Source organism: Sceloporus undulatus, chromosome 6 (genome assembly GCF_019175285.1).
Source record: "Sceloporus undulatus isolate JIND9_A2432 ecotype Alabama chromosome 6, SceUnd_v1.1, whole genome shotgun sequence".
In the NCBI taxonomy this organism is placed as follows: domain Eukaryota; kingdom Metazoa; phylum Chordata; class Lepidosauria; order Squamata; family Phrynosomatidae; genus Sceloporus; species Sceloporus undulatus.
In genome coordinates, this window is record NC_056527.1 from 130839665 (window position 1) to 130852578 (window position 12914).

At 49.7% G+C, this 12914-nt stretch overlaps 1 protein-coding gene across 1 annotated transcript in view; it reads right to left on the reverse strand.

The window, feature by feature from the left end:
• Positions 1 to 3339: 3339 nt before the first annotated feature.
• RNF214 (ring finger protein 214) overlaps positions 3340 to 12914 on the reverse strand; it is an 11236-nt gene continuing 1661 nt past the window's right edge. Inside the window, exons 3-16 of the mRNA XM_042474439.1 lie at positions 11802 to 12327; positions 10864 to 10923; positions 9784 to 9924; positions 9075 to 9214; positions 8722 to 8790; positions 7898 to 7994; positions 7550 to 7638; positions 6629 to 6719; positions 6092 to 6190; positions 5493 to 5869; positions 4426 to 4564; positions 4159 to 4260; positions 3938 to 4033; positions 3340 to 3624 (exon numbers count right to left, since the gene is read on the reverse strand). Of these exons, the coding sequence (XP_042330373.1) occupies positions 3559 to 3624; positions 3938 to 4033; positions 4159 to 4260; positions 4426 to 4564; positions 5493 to 5869; positions 6092 to 6190; positions 6629 to 6719; positions 7550 to 7638; positions 7898 to 7994; positions 8722 to 8790; positions 9075 to 9214; positions 9784 to 9924; positions 10864 to 10923; positions 11802 to 12327 (2092 nt within the window). The 3' untranslated portion in view covers positions 3340 to 3558. The remainder of the gene's footprint in view (positions 3625 to 3937; positions 4034 to 4158; positions 4261 to 4425; positions 4565 to 5492; positions 5870 to 6091; positions 6191 to 6628; positions 6720 to 7549; positions 7639 to 7897; positions 7995 to 8721; positions 8791 to 9074; positions 9215 to 9783; positions 9925 to 10863; positions 10924 to 11801; positions 12328 to 12914) is intronic.

Here is a 12914-nt window from a genome sequence, read left to right on the forward strand (position 1 = left end):
ACCTTTATTTATGAAGCGCTGTAAATTTACACAGCGCTGTACATGCAATCTTTTTAGTTAGACGGTTCCCTGCCCTCAGGCTTACAATCTAAAAAGACATGACACAGAAGGAGAAGGGAGTGGTGGAGGGAAAGGGTAAGAGGTCCAGCAGTGGTCCAGCAGTGATGGAGCTTTAACCTTTCAGTTTGCTGGCCTCCTCCTTGTTGAGTCCAGAAGCTCTTTCTTGCAGGTTGGGACAGAGGGGCCAAGGCAAGGAAGGGTCAAAACTTTGTGTTGTTTCCCATCTCTCCTCCTGGGGTGGCTACTGGTACCTTGGGGTTCAGCGTCCAAGAGACTCTGGCTGCCACATCATCTCCCTATTTAAGTCCAGGGTCACTGGAAGAGATGGCTTGTTTCCTTTACCTTCCTCATTCCTCATTCCACATTTCCAATTCTTTTCTCTTTTAAAAAAAATACATAGTTAAGTCGTTCTTGTTGTTTGGAGGTGAGGGAGGAAACCCCTCCCTTGCCTAGTTTTGGAGCTTCTTCAGCGCAGTTGTCGAGGGCTGCCTTCTGTATGCTGGAAGAACAGGTGCTTTCTGCTTGTACAATATTCTGTAAATATTTGCAATGCTGGTGGTTCCCACATGCCTTTCGTCTTGTCTCCAATGCAAGTGCAGGAAGAAGAGCCAGACAACTTGGGTTGTTTTGGAAAAGGTCTGTTTGCTTTTTGAATTTGTTTGCTTAGGCTTCACGGGGAGGTGGACTTAGTACCAGGCGGGCAGGCAGGTCGGGGTGGGGTTGGTATGCACTTTATGGCCTGTACCCAGTTTGATGTGGTGCTGAAGGTGCTCTCCCTCCTTTTTGATATTGTAATGGGTTGTTTTGTGGGAGCAGAGCCACAGTTGCCCTCAACGCAGCTCAAATGGTTTGTAAAGTTAGGATCCTTCAGGCAACAGAACTCGCTGCAATGTCTGTGGAACTGTATATATGTTTGTATAGGGTTGCCAGAGTGCAGACTGGAGAGAGCTCCTGTACCTTTAATGGTCCTCTAGAAGAGGGAATATCAGCAGGTGCTGCTGTGTTAGCCTGAGTCCTGATGAGCAACACCTGCTGGGATTCCCTCTTCAACACAGCCATTGAAGGTGCAGGAGCCCTTTCTAGTTTGCACTCTGGCGGCAACCCTAGTTTTCTGTATCTCAGGGGTCTTTCCTCCCAGGTGGTGCCAGATTGCATGGCCTCCTCTGAGGTGTCAGAGGCCTCTTTGAGCTTTGTTGCAAAGCAGCCATCATCTCAGAGTTCTTCCTGGATGGGGCAGAGCGCGCCTCTAACCAGCTCAGGCTGGAGGCCCTTGCTCTGGCCAGCAGTGCTGGAACTGGGGGGCAATGCTTGCCCTTGGAAGGACACCAACACGAGAGGGCTGGGGGCATGTCTGTCACATTCTCTGCCCTTCTCTCTGGATGCCAGATGCTGCCTTGCCTCTCCTTCTCCAAAGCAGTGGGATAAACCCTTTGCCTGCAGGTCTTTATGCATTTATATTTGCTGGCCAAAGATGAGTAGCGCCCCCAATTCATCATGTTTGGGAAATGCTTCCTTAAATGATATTCTTTTCAGAGGGGGCTTGGCACTTGTGTGTGTGTGTGTGGGTGAGGGCAATATCCAGTTTTCTCTCCAATGTCACCCTGCAGGGTGCCCCCCCCCAAAAAATTGTGAAAGTGATGTTCTCACACTTTCTGTTACCATTTGGGAAGGGCAGCTGAGTAAAAGGGAAGTGTTTGAGGTTCTTGGAGATTGTTTTCACAGGTTTTCATATGGGGGGGGGGGCTTTCTGTGTGGCTTTTGGGCAAAAATTGTCCTAATATTGTGTTGAACTTTTTTAAAAATAAAATTGGGCAGGATTTGGAGACTAAGGGGCTCAGGGCCAGAAAAGGGGATTCCAGGGGTTACCCCTGCCTTAAGACAAATGATCTCCTTTTTCAGACTTAACCACTTTGAGTCCTAACATGCATTTGGGAACTTATTTCTTAATCTCATCCAATACTGTTTTGTAGTTGTGCTGCCGTCATAGGTTGGGATGCATGAGTACAAGTGTGTGTGTTGTGTGTCTAAGCTATGGAGTTGCCAGAGTGAAAACGGGAAGATAACTGTAGAAGGAATATCAGCAGGTGTTACTTGGTTGCCTGGCAAGCAATATCTACTGAAATTCCCTCTTCTGCACAACACTAAAAGCACAGGAGCTGTGTCTAGTTTTCACTCTGGAAACCCTAGCCAGCTGTAACAGAGTACCTGGAAACCCAGGGCTGAGATTTTACATCAAAATGAAGTCACATAACTTCATATTCTCAGAATGGTTGTGTCAGGCCAGTGCAGCTCCCAAGTTGTGGTCCATGGACTGGTGGTCCCTTGTGGACTTCCAGGAAAGAAATAATCAATGGGCACAAATTGAGTGCCGATCCCTAGCACACAAGAAAAAAGTAATTGTAGTATGTCACCTTATTACAGAGTGACATCAGACAACCAGTGTGTAATAACACATAGCTGCTTCCATAACCTTCACCTGAATATGGTTGTTATCCTTTGTCCAGAAATGTCCACCCACTTGTGTGAGGGAACTTCTGCATACAAAAGACCTCAAAAGGATCGTTGTCCAGGGGTCCAGCCTAACCCACCCCCAGCACCAACCAGATACTTATTCCCTGCCTCCTAAAATAGCACACAGGACACCTCCACTCCCATCCAACCCCACCCAGGATGCCAGTGTTCCTGCAGCCACCACTTCTACCTTAAAGCCACTTCAGCAGGGACTCCAAGGCAGCTTGGAAGAAGGACCACCAAGGGGACCAAAGGACCCAATTCACAAAAGCTGCTGTGTCTAGGACCAGGCAAGAGCCCCTCTACTTCCTGTCCTAGAGGTTTGTCTCCAACAGAGAAAAAGAAAGGGAGGGAGGGAGTATGCTCATGCCAGGATCTCCATGGCAGTGTTAGGAATGGGTAAGGGTCTATGTTTGGGTGTGAGAGGTATTTGTGGCAGGCACCCGTTGAGATCCCAGCACTCTTTCCCACACACTCAGCCACCCCTCCTCCAGCCACCCATCACATATCTGTGTCAGAGTTATGAACATTACTAAAGTAAATTATTGCATTAAAGAGAGAAAAGCCTTTTGCTCCAACCAGTTATTTGTGGTGCAGCAACTCTCTTCTCCAAAGGAGAATGGTGTCCTTAGAGAAGGGGAAGAGGAACCCATTGCCATGAGTAAAATATGACACTAAGCCCCTTTGTCTGTCCCAAAACTTCCAGAGGGCCCCCCCCCCCCCCCAGTGGATGGCAACAGAAGGGAGAAGCCAGTGTCCACCGAGCTCTGCTCTGCATAATATACACACTTTATTATTATGAACTGGTATGTATACAGACTTTCTATACACACATTCCCTATAGAATAAAAATGTACATGTGTATACATGGCCATATAAATATAGAGCTGTAGAAATCCAGGTGTCTGTGGGCATCTTGGCTGAGTCCTCCCCAGCTCCCCAGGCAAGTGCTGTGTGATGGCGTTGGTGTCCTGGATGCCCCAGGAGTCATTTCAGGCTTGGGCAAAAGGGGCAAGTGTCGTCTGTGTTAGTCTGAGCCCAGAACTTGATGCACTGCAAAAAGGGTGGGGGGGGGGGGAAGCTTCACTGTAGTTAGGATTCTCACCTAGAGAGATCTAGAGAGATTTGTGCCAAACCACAAATCCCAGGATTCTGGAGGATGGACCCATGGCTGTTAAAGTGGGATCAAAGCATGTGAAAGAGTAGTGCGAAAATTTGCAACCCTTGTGGCCTCCTTTTCTGCTGCCAGATGCTTAGGCTCAAAGACTGTGAAGACCTCCCCCCACCTGCTCTCAGGGACCCTCTTTAAGGCACCGTCCTTACCCGCCTGCTTCTGGGACTCAGCTCGGCCTTCCTGAGCACTCACCTCTTTGTGAAGTACATGGGAACAGGCCATGGGATGAAGCTCACTGGGCTGGACCAGCTTCTGGCACATCAGGCACAGTTTGCAGGCTGCAGGGGTCTGGTGGGCACAGACAGTGGAGGGCAGAGGGGAGGGGGAGAGCAGCTGTGAGCTTGGTTGGCCGGGCTATTCCCTGCCGCTGAGTCAAGAGCCCCCCCCCCTTCAAAAGAGCTACCCTCTCTCACCTGGGAGGGCGTTCCAGCATAGGAGACCTGGGCAGAAGGCAAGAACATTGGGTTGCTCATCTGTGGAGCTGGGAACATAGGAGGGCAGATCCGCCCATGAGGCTGCAGCAGAGAAAGAGGGACAAGCAGGTTAGATAAATTGCCCCAGCCCCAATTCCTGGCAGGCAGCAGTGCCCAGCCCACTGCCTTCAAGAGGCCAAGAGGATAATGTCTGCAGAGGCAGCCCTGAGCGACTCCGCAAGCCCCTTCACCAACTCCCAGGCCTACCTGCGTGCCAACCGCTGCCACTCGCTCCTGCTGTTCTGCCAGTTTGGCAGCTACCAGCTGGTTCAGTTCTTCCATGGTGAGCCCTGCCAGGGTCCTTCGTGCTGCTTTGATCTGCTGCAAGATGTTGGTCAGCTGTGCCCTAGAGACAAACCATGGAGGTGGAAGAGGGGGAGAAAATGGCAGAGGGAATCAGCTGTTGCAAAGGGGATTAAGGAAAACGTATTTGCAAATTTTATTCTTGTAGAAAGGAAGGGATCATTTTACCATTTTTTCCCTTGCTGAAATTTGTAAAAAACTGCAGTTTTTTTAAAGACTTCTGTACAAAAAATAGTGTTTTCTGTGCAAATGATCCACGTACATTTTCTATGCCAACTTATTTCCCCGCCCCTCAGGATTCCTCTCATCAGAGCTTACTGACACTCAAGAAACCTGCTTTTCAACCATTTCCCAAATATTTTCTAATATTCTTTCCATCTCTAAAAGGTGAGGGGGATCCAAATAGAGACCCTGAGCACCTTCCTCCCCAGGGAATAGGAAGAAAGAAGGCTGTCTCTCACACTCCAAATGAAACCTTGTGAAAGTAGAAGACAGAAAAATCCTTTTTCTTTGCACTGCAGCTCTCCCAATTAGCACAGCAATGTTGGATGGGGAAGGCTGGGTTATTTTAAAAAAAGAATTTCTCCAAGCTCTGGAAGAAAGCTTTATATAGGGGAGAACCTCCTCCTCCTCCTCCTCCTCCTGAATGTCTGGCTTCTGAGGAGGGAGAAGAAAAGGCTGACCCTCATCCAACAACACACAAACTGAAGAAGAAAGCAACGTTCAAGGCCCTGCCATGCTCCTTGCAGTAAAACATTCTGAGACTCAATTCTAGCCCCCTTTCCAAGATCCCACTCCCACTGTTTCTGTTCAGAGGAGGGCCAGCATGGGAGATGATGGTCTTGGTTAAAATAATGGTTGGCTCACCTGTGCTCCACTCTGGCGGCTGCTACTTGAGGCTCATGCCTCAATCATTCCCCCCATGATGCAACTCCTCTCTTACCCACAGAGAGCAAAACTGGCTCACTCACTTATTACACTGGGGAAATCGAGTCAACAGTTTCTCCAGGATCTTCTCCAGCTTGTCCACTGGTGGGGGCCTGTGGAAGTCCGAGGCCCCTTTGATGCTGCCCAGGCCCGGCGGTGGTGGGGGGATAGGGAGCGAAGCCCCGGGTGCCACACGGGAGCCGACCAGAGAGCCGAGGACAGGGCTGCTCTGGCCCTGAGAAGTAGGCAAAGGGGGCGAGGGCTGGTTGGGCCTGGAAATGGAAGGGTTCAGGAGGGGAAAAGCAAGCACCCGGGGGTCTGCACTGGGCATGACCATGGGCACAGGGACTGTCCCGAGGGGGAAAGGCAGCCGCGGGGCCAGGGAGGAGTTGGACTGGAAGGCGGGCAGCAGGAAGTCTGTCTGAGAGGGAGAGAGACAAGAAGGTATGCCAGTTACTTGGAGGGTGACCCTAAAGCTGCAGGGACCACCAGGGCAGAGCCTGGGCCCTGAAGGACTGTAGCTAGCCAGCCAGAATCAAGAACTGCTCACAAAAGCAGTTTCTCAGGGATCCTCGGAATTCTCTGCAGCCCCACCACTCATAAGAAGACATGGGGGGCAACAGTGGGGAGCAGTGAGGCTCACCTCCAGAGGGGGTGGTGGCAGGGGGGGCGTGGGGATCTGAGGGAGGCTGCTCAGTTTGGCCCCGTTCCGCACCAGCTGGATGTGGTCGTTGAACTGGTCCTGCAAGACAATGGTACATACAATTGGCAAGTGTTAGCCCCACCCCAGAACCCACAGGGGCTGGAAGCAGGCAGGGTAACCAAACAGAAAGCCATCAGCCGCACCTAGCACCCTGACACATGGCATAATTATAGCACTATGATTCCACTTTAACTGCCAAGGTTCCATCCTACAGGATCCTAGGATATGCGGTTTACGGAGGGCTATTTAAAATTCTTTTCTAGGGAGCGTTAGTGCCTCACCAAACTAGAGGAAGCCCTCCTCTTGGACAGTTCAGTGTTCATAGGGGCCACTGCTGCCTGTGGATCCCACATGACGCTTTTTCACTGGACTGCAGAAGACAGGGCTGTTCTGCATCAGGGATCCCATCACCACCACAGAGCCTCTTGCTCTCCAGCTCCTTCTCCTGCTCCACAGAGAAGCCAGCTTTGTACTCACACGGACACTCTCTTTGGTCATCCGTATCCTGTTCAGCCTTGTCTCCCACTCCTGCTTTGGTCGGATGGTCTCCAGTGTGGGTGGTGCCGACCTGTCCAGACACAAGGTCAGTGGAGGCAAAATGGAGACTTCAGCTACACTCTTGCCAAAAGCCAAGACAGAAAGAAGAATGAATCTCTCCAGCTAAAAAGGAGATGCCTTTCTCCCTTGCCCTGCACTGAACTGCCCAGCCCAGGAAAGCTCTTCTTGACCAGAGGTTCTGTGTAAGGCGCTGCACACATTCAGTCACAGATGGGCATGTGTGATGTCACAGGACAGGTAATACTGGTAGTACTGTAGGGGAGACACACCTTGGTTCCTACTCCAAGGGACAGAAACACAGGGAAAACTGGTCTACCTCTAACTGGGTGTCTTAATGGGAGTAGGCCCATTGACTCAATGAAGCATACATAAGCCTTGCCTGTACAAGTTTCCATTGATTTGCATGGTCTAATTTAGTCACAACAAATAGCTGATGTACGTTATTGCTAGCAGGATGGAGGTTCTTCCCTCCACCAGGGCTACATTGCCCAGAGTGAAATTTCCCAAAATGCATCCTAGGGCCATAGGAGGAGTCTGAAATCAAGCACAGAGGCTTGCTGAGCACCAGTGCTGGCTGTGTTCTGGGCCACTGCCTGGTCACTGCAAAAGGTCCTCCCCAAATTACATTTGCACATGGGCTGCCCTGGCCTGTTGCATCTAGGAAAGTAGCAATGGAAGAGTAAGAGACACTCTTCTCTTTTCTTTGGAAGACCCAAGAGGGGATGGGGGTGGGAAAACAGTGGACGATATCAGACTGAGGAGTTTGACCCACCAGGCCTGCCTGTGACCCCACACCATGTGGCCTCTTTGCCCCAAGGGAGCCCTGGCCCATCTACTCACTTGAGGTAGGTGAGGTGCAGCTCTGCTTCTTTCTCTGCCTCTTCAAGCTTCAGCACTAGCAGTTCCTTTCGGCTCTCCAGGGACAGAATCTGGGAAGGAGAAAGTTCTACTCATATAGGAGGAGAAACCATCCATCTCCAGAGTGGTTGTAGTCCTTGGAGACAGATAAACCATAGTGTGGTAGTCCTCCGACGTTTTCTTCTTGGGTGGCAACTACTGACAGATCCTGAGGTATGCCTTCAACTTAAGGCTGAAAATAAGTTCATGCCTCCCTCCTTCCCTTGGGGGTTATATGGCACAGTGCACCCCACAGGTTTGGGGCAAGCTGAGGATGCTCAGGAGACCTACCTCAGCCTTCCAGGCCCGCTCCGTCTCCTCCAAAATGGACTGGTTGATCTCATTGTGCTGGTTCTTCAGTTTGTCCAGTTCCAGCTCCCACACCTCCCTGAGGAGAAAACCAGAGTTTATGACTACACACACATTTCTTTACCTTTATCCACAATTGTATGAGTTGTTTTGCTGCAAGCAGTCATGCTAGATGTACTAAATTTAGCATGTGAAGTTCTAGATAGTCTTCTAAGGAGGAAAGAACTGAGAAACCCCCTAGAAACCCATGGAAAAGAAGCATACATTTTTCTCTACATTATTACATATATTCAATAAAGTAACTTCGACATGAAGCACTGAATGCGTATAAATACAATATTCAAACCAAACATGCTAAATCAGATATTATTATTCATAACATTTTCCAGTTCTACTTTTTCTGGAGAACTCACAGCAACAACTTGGGGGGAACAAAGTGTGCCCCCCCCCAATCTTCTCTGTGGCCCTTGAAGCCCCTCTGAAACTTCTCAATTTTTTTAAACATGGTTTTTGAGCACTTATTGCCTCAAAACCATGCAGAAAGCCCCCCACAAGCATGAAAATATACAAAAATACTTCCACCCACCGCCAAAAAAATATACTACCCCAAAACACCTGTTCTCTCTGCAGACCTCAAAATGGTGACAGGAAGTCACTTGACATCACTTCATGTTGCCATTTTGAAAAAGACTACAGATGAAAAGGATGTATTTGGGCTTGCTGATTTGGGGGAGAGGCGAGTTCCATGGGAGAGAATGGGCCCTAGGCCTGCCCCTGGTTTAGAAGCAAATAAGAAAGAGCCCTACTTTTCCTCGGACTGCTCAACAATGAGTGAAACGATTTTGCTCTCCTTCTCCTCTTGCTCTTTCAGCAGCCTGTTTAGAGAGAGAGAAAAGACCAGGGTGAAAAAGTTAAAGCCCAGCGAAGGCAAGGTTCAAACCTACTTTTTGAGGGAACAAACTAAGGTGTGCCACACCCCCCCCCCCCTGTAAGGTGCCTGGGTCAGCTGGATCTGGGGCAAAGGGGTGAGAGGGAGGGAGACAGTCAAAGCAGCTGAGCAAAAGCACAACTGGTGACAACCAAAGACCTTCCTCTCTCGTTGACTCCAAATCAACTTCCAGGGAGAGCCACAAAGGAGACCTTTGATGCTCTAAGTTACCTCCTCCCTTTCTCACAGAGCTTCTCGATTTCTGCCTTCAAGTCTTGCTCTTTTTGCAAAAATTCCTTTTTCTCCTTTTCCATCTTCTTCTTTGTCTCTTCCCGTTTCACAGTGACATCTTGAATGGCTTTCAGGATCTCCTGAAGGGGAGGGGAATACAGAAGAGCAGTAGAGTTAACATCTTTGCAGTGCTTCCAGAGTTTATGTTCACACAAGGTATATCCAGCAACTTTGACAGCTGTCCCCAACCTGTATCCCTTCTGCTTTTGCAGCCAGGTTGCCCCAGAAGATTTCAGTGAGGCTTCTTTGCTCTCGGATCTCCTTTTGGCTTGGCTCCAGCCACCAACAACACACCAACAATCCACAGTTCCCATTCCAAAACCCTTTGGCTGTTTCTCTCACAAGCCCAACTGAGAATATCAGAATGACTTGAATGGAGAGAAGGAGAGATTGCCATGTGTGTGTGTCTGTGTTTGGGGAGGCGGGGGATGTTCCACCTTTCTAGGATCTGAAAGAGCTGCTGCCAGACAAAGCAGAAGCTGACCCAGGCTGGATGGAGAATCTGCCTGAGGGCTGGTGTCAGGCAACTTACTTTCTGGCTGCATCCAAAGAGAAAGAGAAGGAGGGAGAGAGAAAGAAAGAGAACCCAGCAGGCTGTTCTTTGGACTAAGCAGCTGCAGAAAGCATCAGTGAAGGAGAAGGCTGCTACCTGGTGATTCTTCATCTCTTCCTCCCGTCGCTGCTGGAGCTGCTTCAGCTGCACCTGGAGCTGGTTCTCTACCTGCCTCTGCTTGTCCAGCACTTCCTGATAGCGCTCCTTCAGCAAAGCTCGCTCAGACATCATTTTACCCTGCCAGAGCCCAAAAAGACACATTGGAGACAGACACACATACAATCACCCTCCATCTCACAACTAATTCATTTCAGTAACATTCATCTCCATCCCTTTCTGCCCTGGTAAGAGAGAGAGACAGTAAAAAAAGGAAAAGGTGTGTGGGGGGGAGGGGGGTGGAGTGTCTTCCTTTTTAAGCCAGGAGGATTTCAGTTCTTGGCAAGAAAGCTGCAATGCCAGGCTAACTTCTACATGACCTGAACAAACAAGGTAGGTCACTGAGGAGAAGTAGAACTCCTTACGGGTTCCACTTGATCCCAGGTAATCTGCTCCTAGGTCCCTTAGGCCTGTTACAGACTGCCAAAATAAAGCTGCTTCGGGTCTCTTTGGAGGTATGCTATTTAAATGATGCATGCATCTTAAGAATCCGGAAGCTGCACCAAAAGCTGCACTCCGGTGCTTAGGAATGGAGTGTGGCTTTGGTGCGTACTCTGGACTCTTAGGACCCATGCATCATTTAAATAGCATACCTCCAAAGAGACCCGAAGCAGCTTTATTTTGGCAGTCTGTAACAGGCCTTAGACTTCTGTGAAACTGCTGAGTTTCGGTAACAAAAACAGTAAAACCCTAGTCAGCACTGACAATGTTCAGGAACTCTGGGATATTCCAGAAAAGTCCAAACTATGTGGAAGAGGAAAGATCTCCCTCTCTCTCTCTGAACTCTTCCACCACCAGAGAAGTCTCCTCTCGCAGCTGCTGCTACCACAGTTCCTCCATCCTGCTCTCTGTTCCAGCCTGGCTTTTCCTGCCCAGTGTGAACCCAATGCTTTGTCAGGGATTGGAAGACTCTCCAGAAATGGAAAAAGGACATTATCTTCCCAGCCCCAGAGAAGGGGAGCGCTTGTCCTCCTCCCAAGCAGAGGAAGAGCTAGTTGGACAAAAGACACCAGTTCTTACCAGATTCTTTTCAATGTCTTGATCTGTGTTCACTTCCAGGTCAGCTGTCTTGAAGTCTGTCTGCAAAGAGAAAAAAGAGAAATTTGCTTGTCAAAATATGTCCTTGAGACTTGTGTGCATGTGTCTGGGCTTTCCATTTCTCGTGTTTCGTTGTTGCCGTTCTCCCAGTTGACTTTAGTGCTCTTATTCTGCCAGATCAAGAAAGCCTAAACTCCCTTTGCCCTCTCTTGCCAAATCAAATTGAAAGCAAATTGCTGGGCCAGTGGGCACATCTGTAGCCACCCAGCTTACCTTAGACTTTCCCCCAGTCCAGACCCACAGGGTGGCCATCACTGCAAGAACAAGAACAGTGCCAAAGAGGGTACCTCCCCACTGGCTGGGTCTCATTTTGGTGCATGGCACAGGAGGACAAAGTATGGCTTGCAGGACACATGTGGCCCCTGGACTCCCCCTACCAACATTTGTGGCACATGAAGCCCCTCAACTTTAAAAACCCATCTCATTTTACAGGTAATTTTGCCCCAAACCATGCCAATAGCCCAATGCTGAAAACACATGGAAATACCCCCCCACCCCCACAACATCTCAGAACCCTATGCTGCCTCCCAATACATTTTACTTTGCAGCATCTCTCAAAATGGTGAGTGGAGACACTACTTCCTATCGCCATTTTGAGAGGGACTGGACAGAGGAAAATAAAAGCATTTTGGCTTGCTGTGTTAGGGGAGGTGGCTCATGAGGAGGCCTGGGGGCAAATTGATCCCTGCCCTGCCGAGCTTTTCACCCCAGTCTATGGTAGGAAGGAGGTTGGACTGGATGGCCCTTGTGGTCTCTTCCAACTCTATGATTCTATGACTCTCTTTTTGGTGGAAGGGCATCCTCTCCTCCTCTTCCCTGGGAAATCTCATCAGGGCTTCTTCCACAAAGAGGCCTCTGACCTGGATGGCCATGTTGTGGGAAGGTTTGGGAGAGGCACCATCTTGCTCTTGGTTCTCCCCGCTCAGCGGCGCTGCCAGGGGCGTGTCTTCCACGTCTGGACACCCGTTCTGCCTTCTACCATGCTGCAAGATCAAAGATCCCAGCTCAGCCTTGGAGCAATTAAGGATGACTCCAGTTTGGTCCTCAGATAGGTCCTCTGGCTGTGGCAGTGGCTGAGCCACTGGTGGGCTTTCTTCAGAGGGGGAGGAAGGTCTCTCTACTCCCACAACATTGTCCAAGTTAGGCAAAGAGAGCTCCTCGCTCGAAGGGCCGGGGTCAGAAGGTGGCGGGCCAGGAACGGAGGGCTCTTCTGAGGTGTTGGGGCCCTTGGGAGCCAGCAAGGATGAGTCCCTCTCCAGGAGTCCAGAATCCCCTTCTACATCTTCCATGGGATCTTCGTTGGAGTTCTCTTTGTGGATCAGAAGGGTCTGCCTAGTAGCAGCCAGAACCAGGTCGTCATTCTCATGAATGGAAAGGTCATTTGTGCTATCCCAGGAAAAGAAAAGGGAAGAAAAATGAGAGGCCAGTCAAGATCTCCAGTGCAGATTTCACCCCAGAGTCATGACAGAGAGCCCTTTGACACCTTAGAAGCCACCTGGCCAGGTGCCCCTGACAAGACGACCAAACAACATAAAATTATTATTTTCCCTTATTATATTGATTACCTCAACTTGATTTATCAGTTCTGGAAATGTGGACATGGAAGACTCAGAAACCAATGAAGGAGGACACAGGGCAGTAAGATGGGCCCCTGTCACCAGGCAGGTTGGTTTGGGACTCCCTGTCCCTCCCTAATAACTTACCAAGGGCTTCCTGGAGCCAGATGCCACAATACAAAGAGCCCTGGCATTGGGAGTTAAAACATGCACACCTTCCAACTGAAATCTCTGGATCGGGGGCACATAGGAGGATCCTAAGGTCACAAACCAAGGAGGAGAACAAAAATAAAGCCCCTGAGGCCCAAGGGGCCAGGAGGTTGAGACTGGGCAGTCATCCAAAGGAGGAACCAAATGAAATTACAGCAGACCCTCCGTACCCGAGGATTCTGCCTCCATGGAAGCGCTCAAACCTCC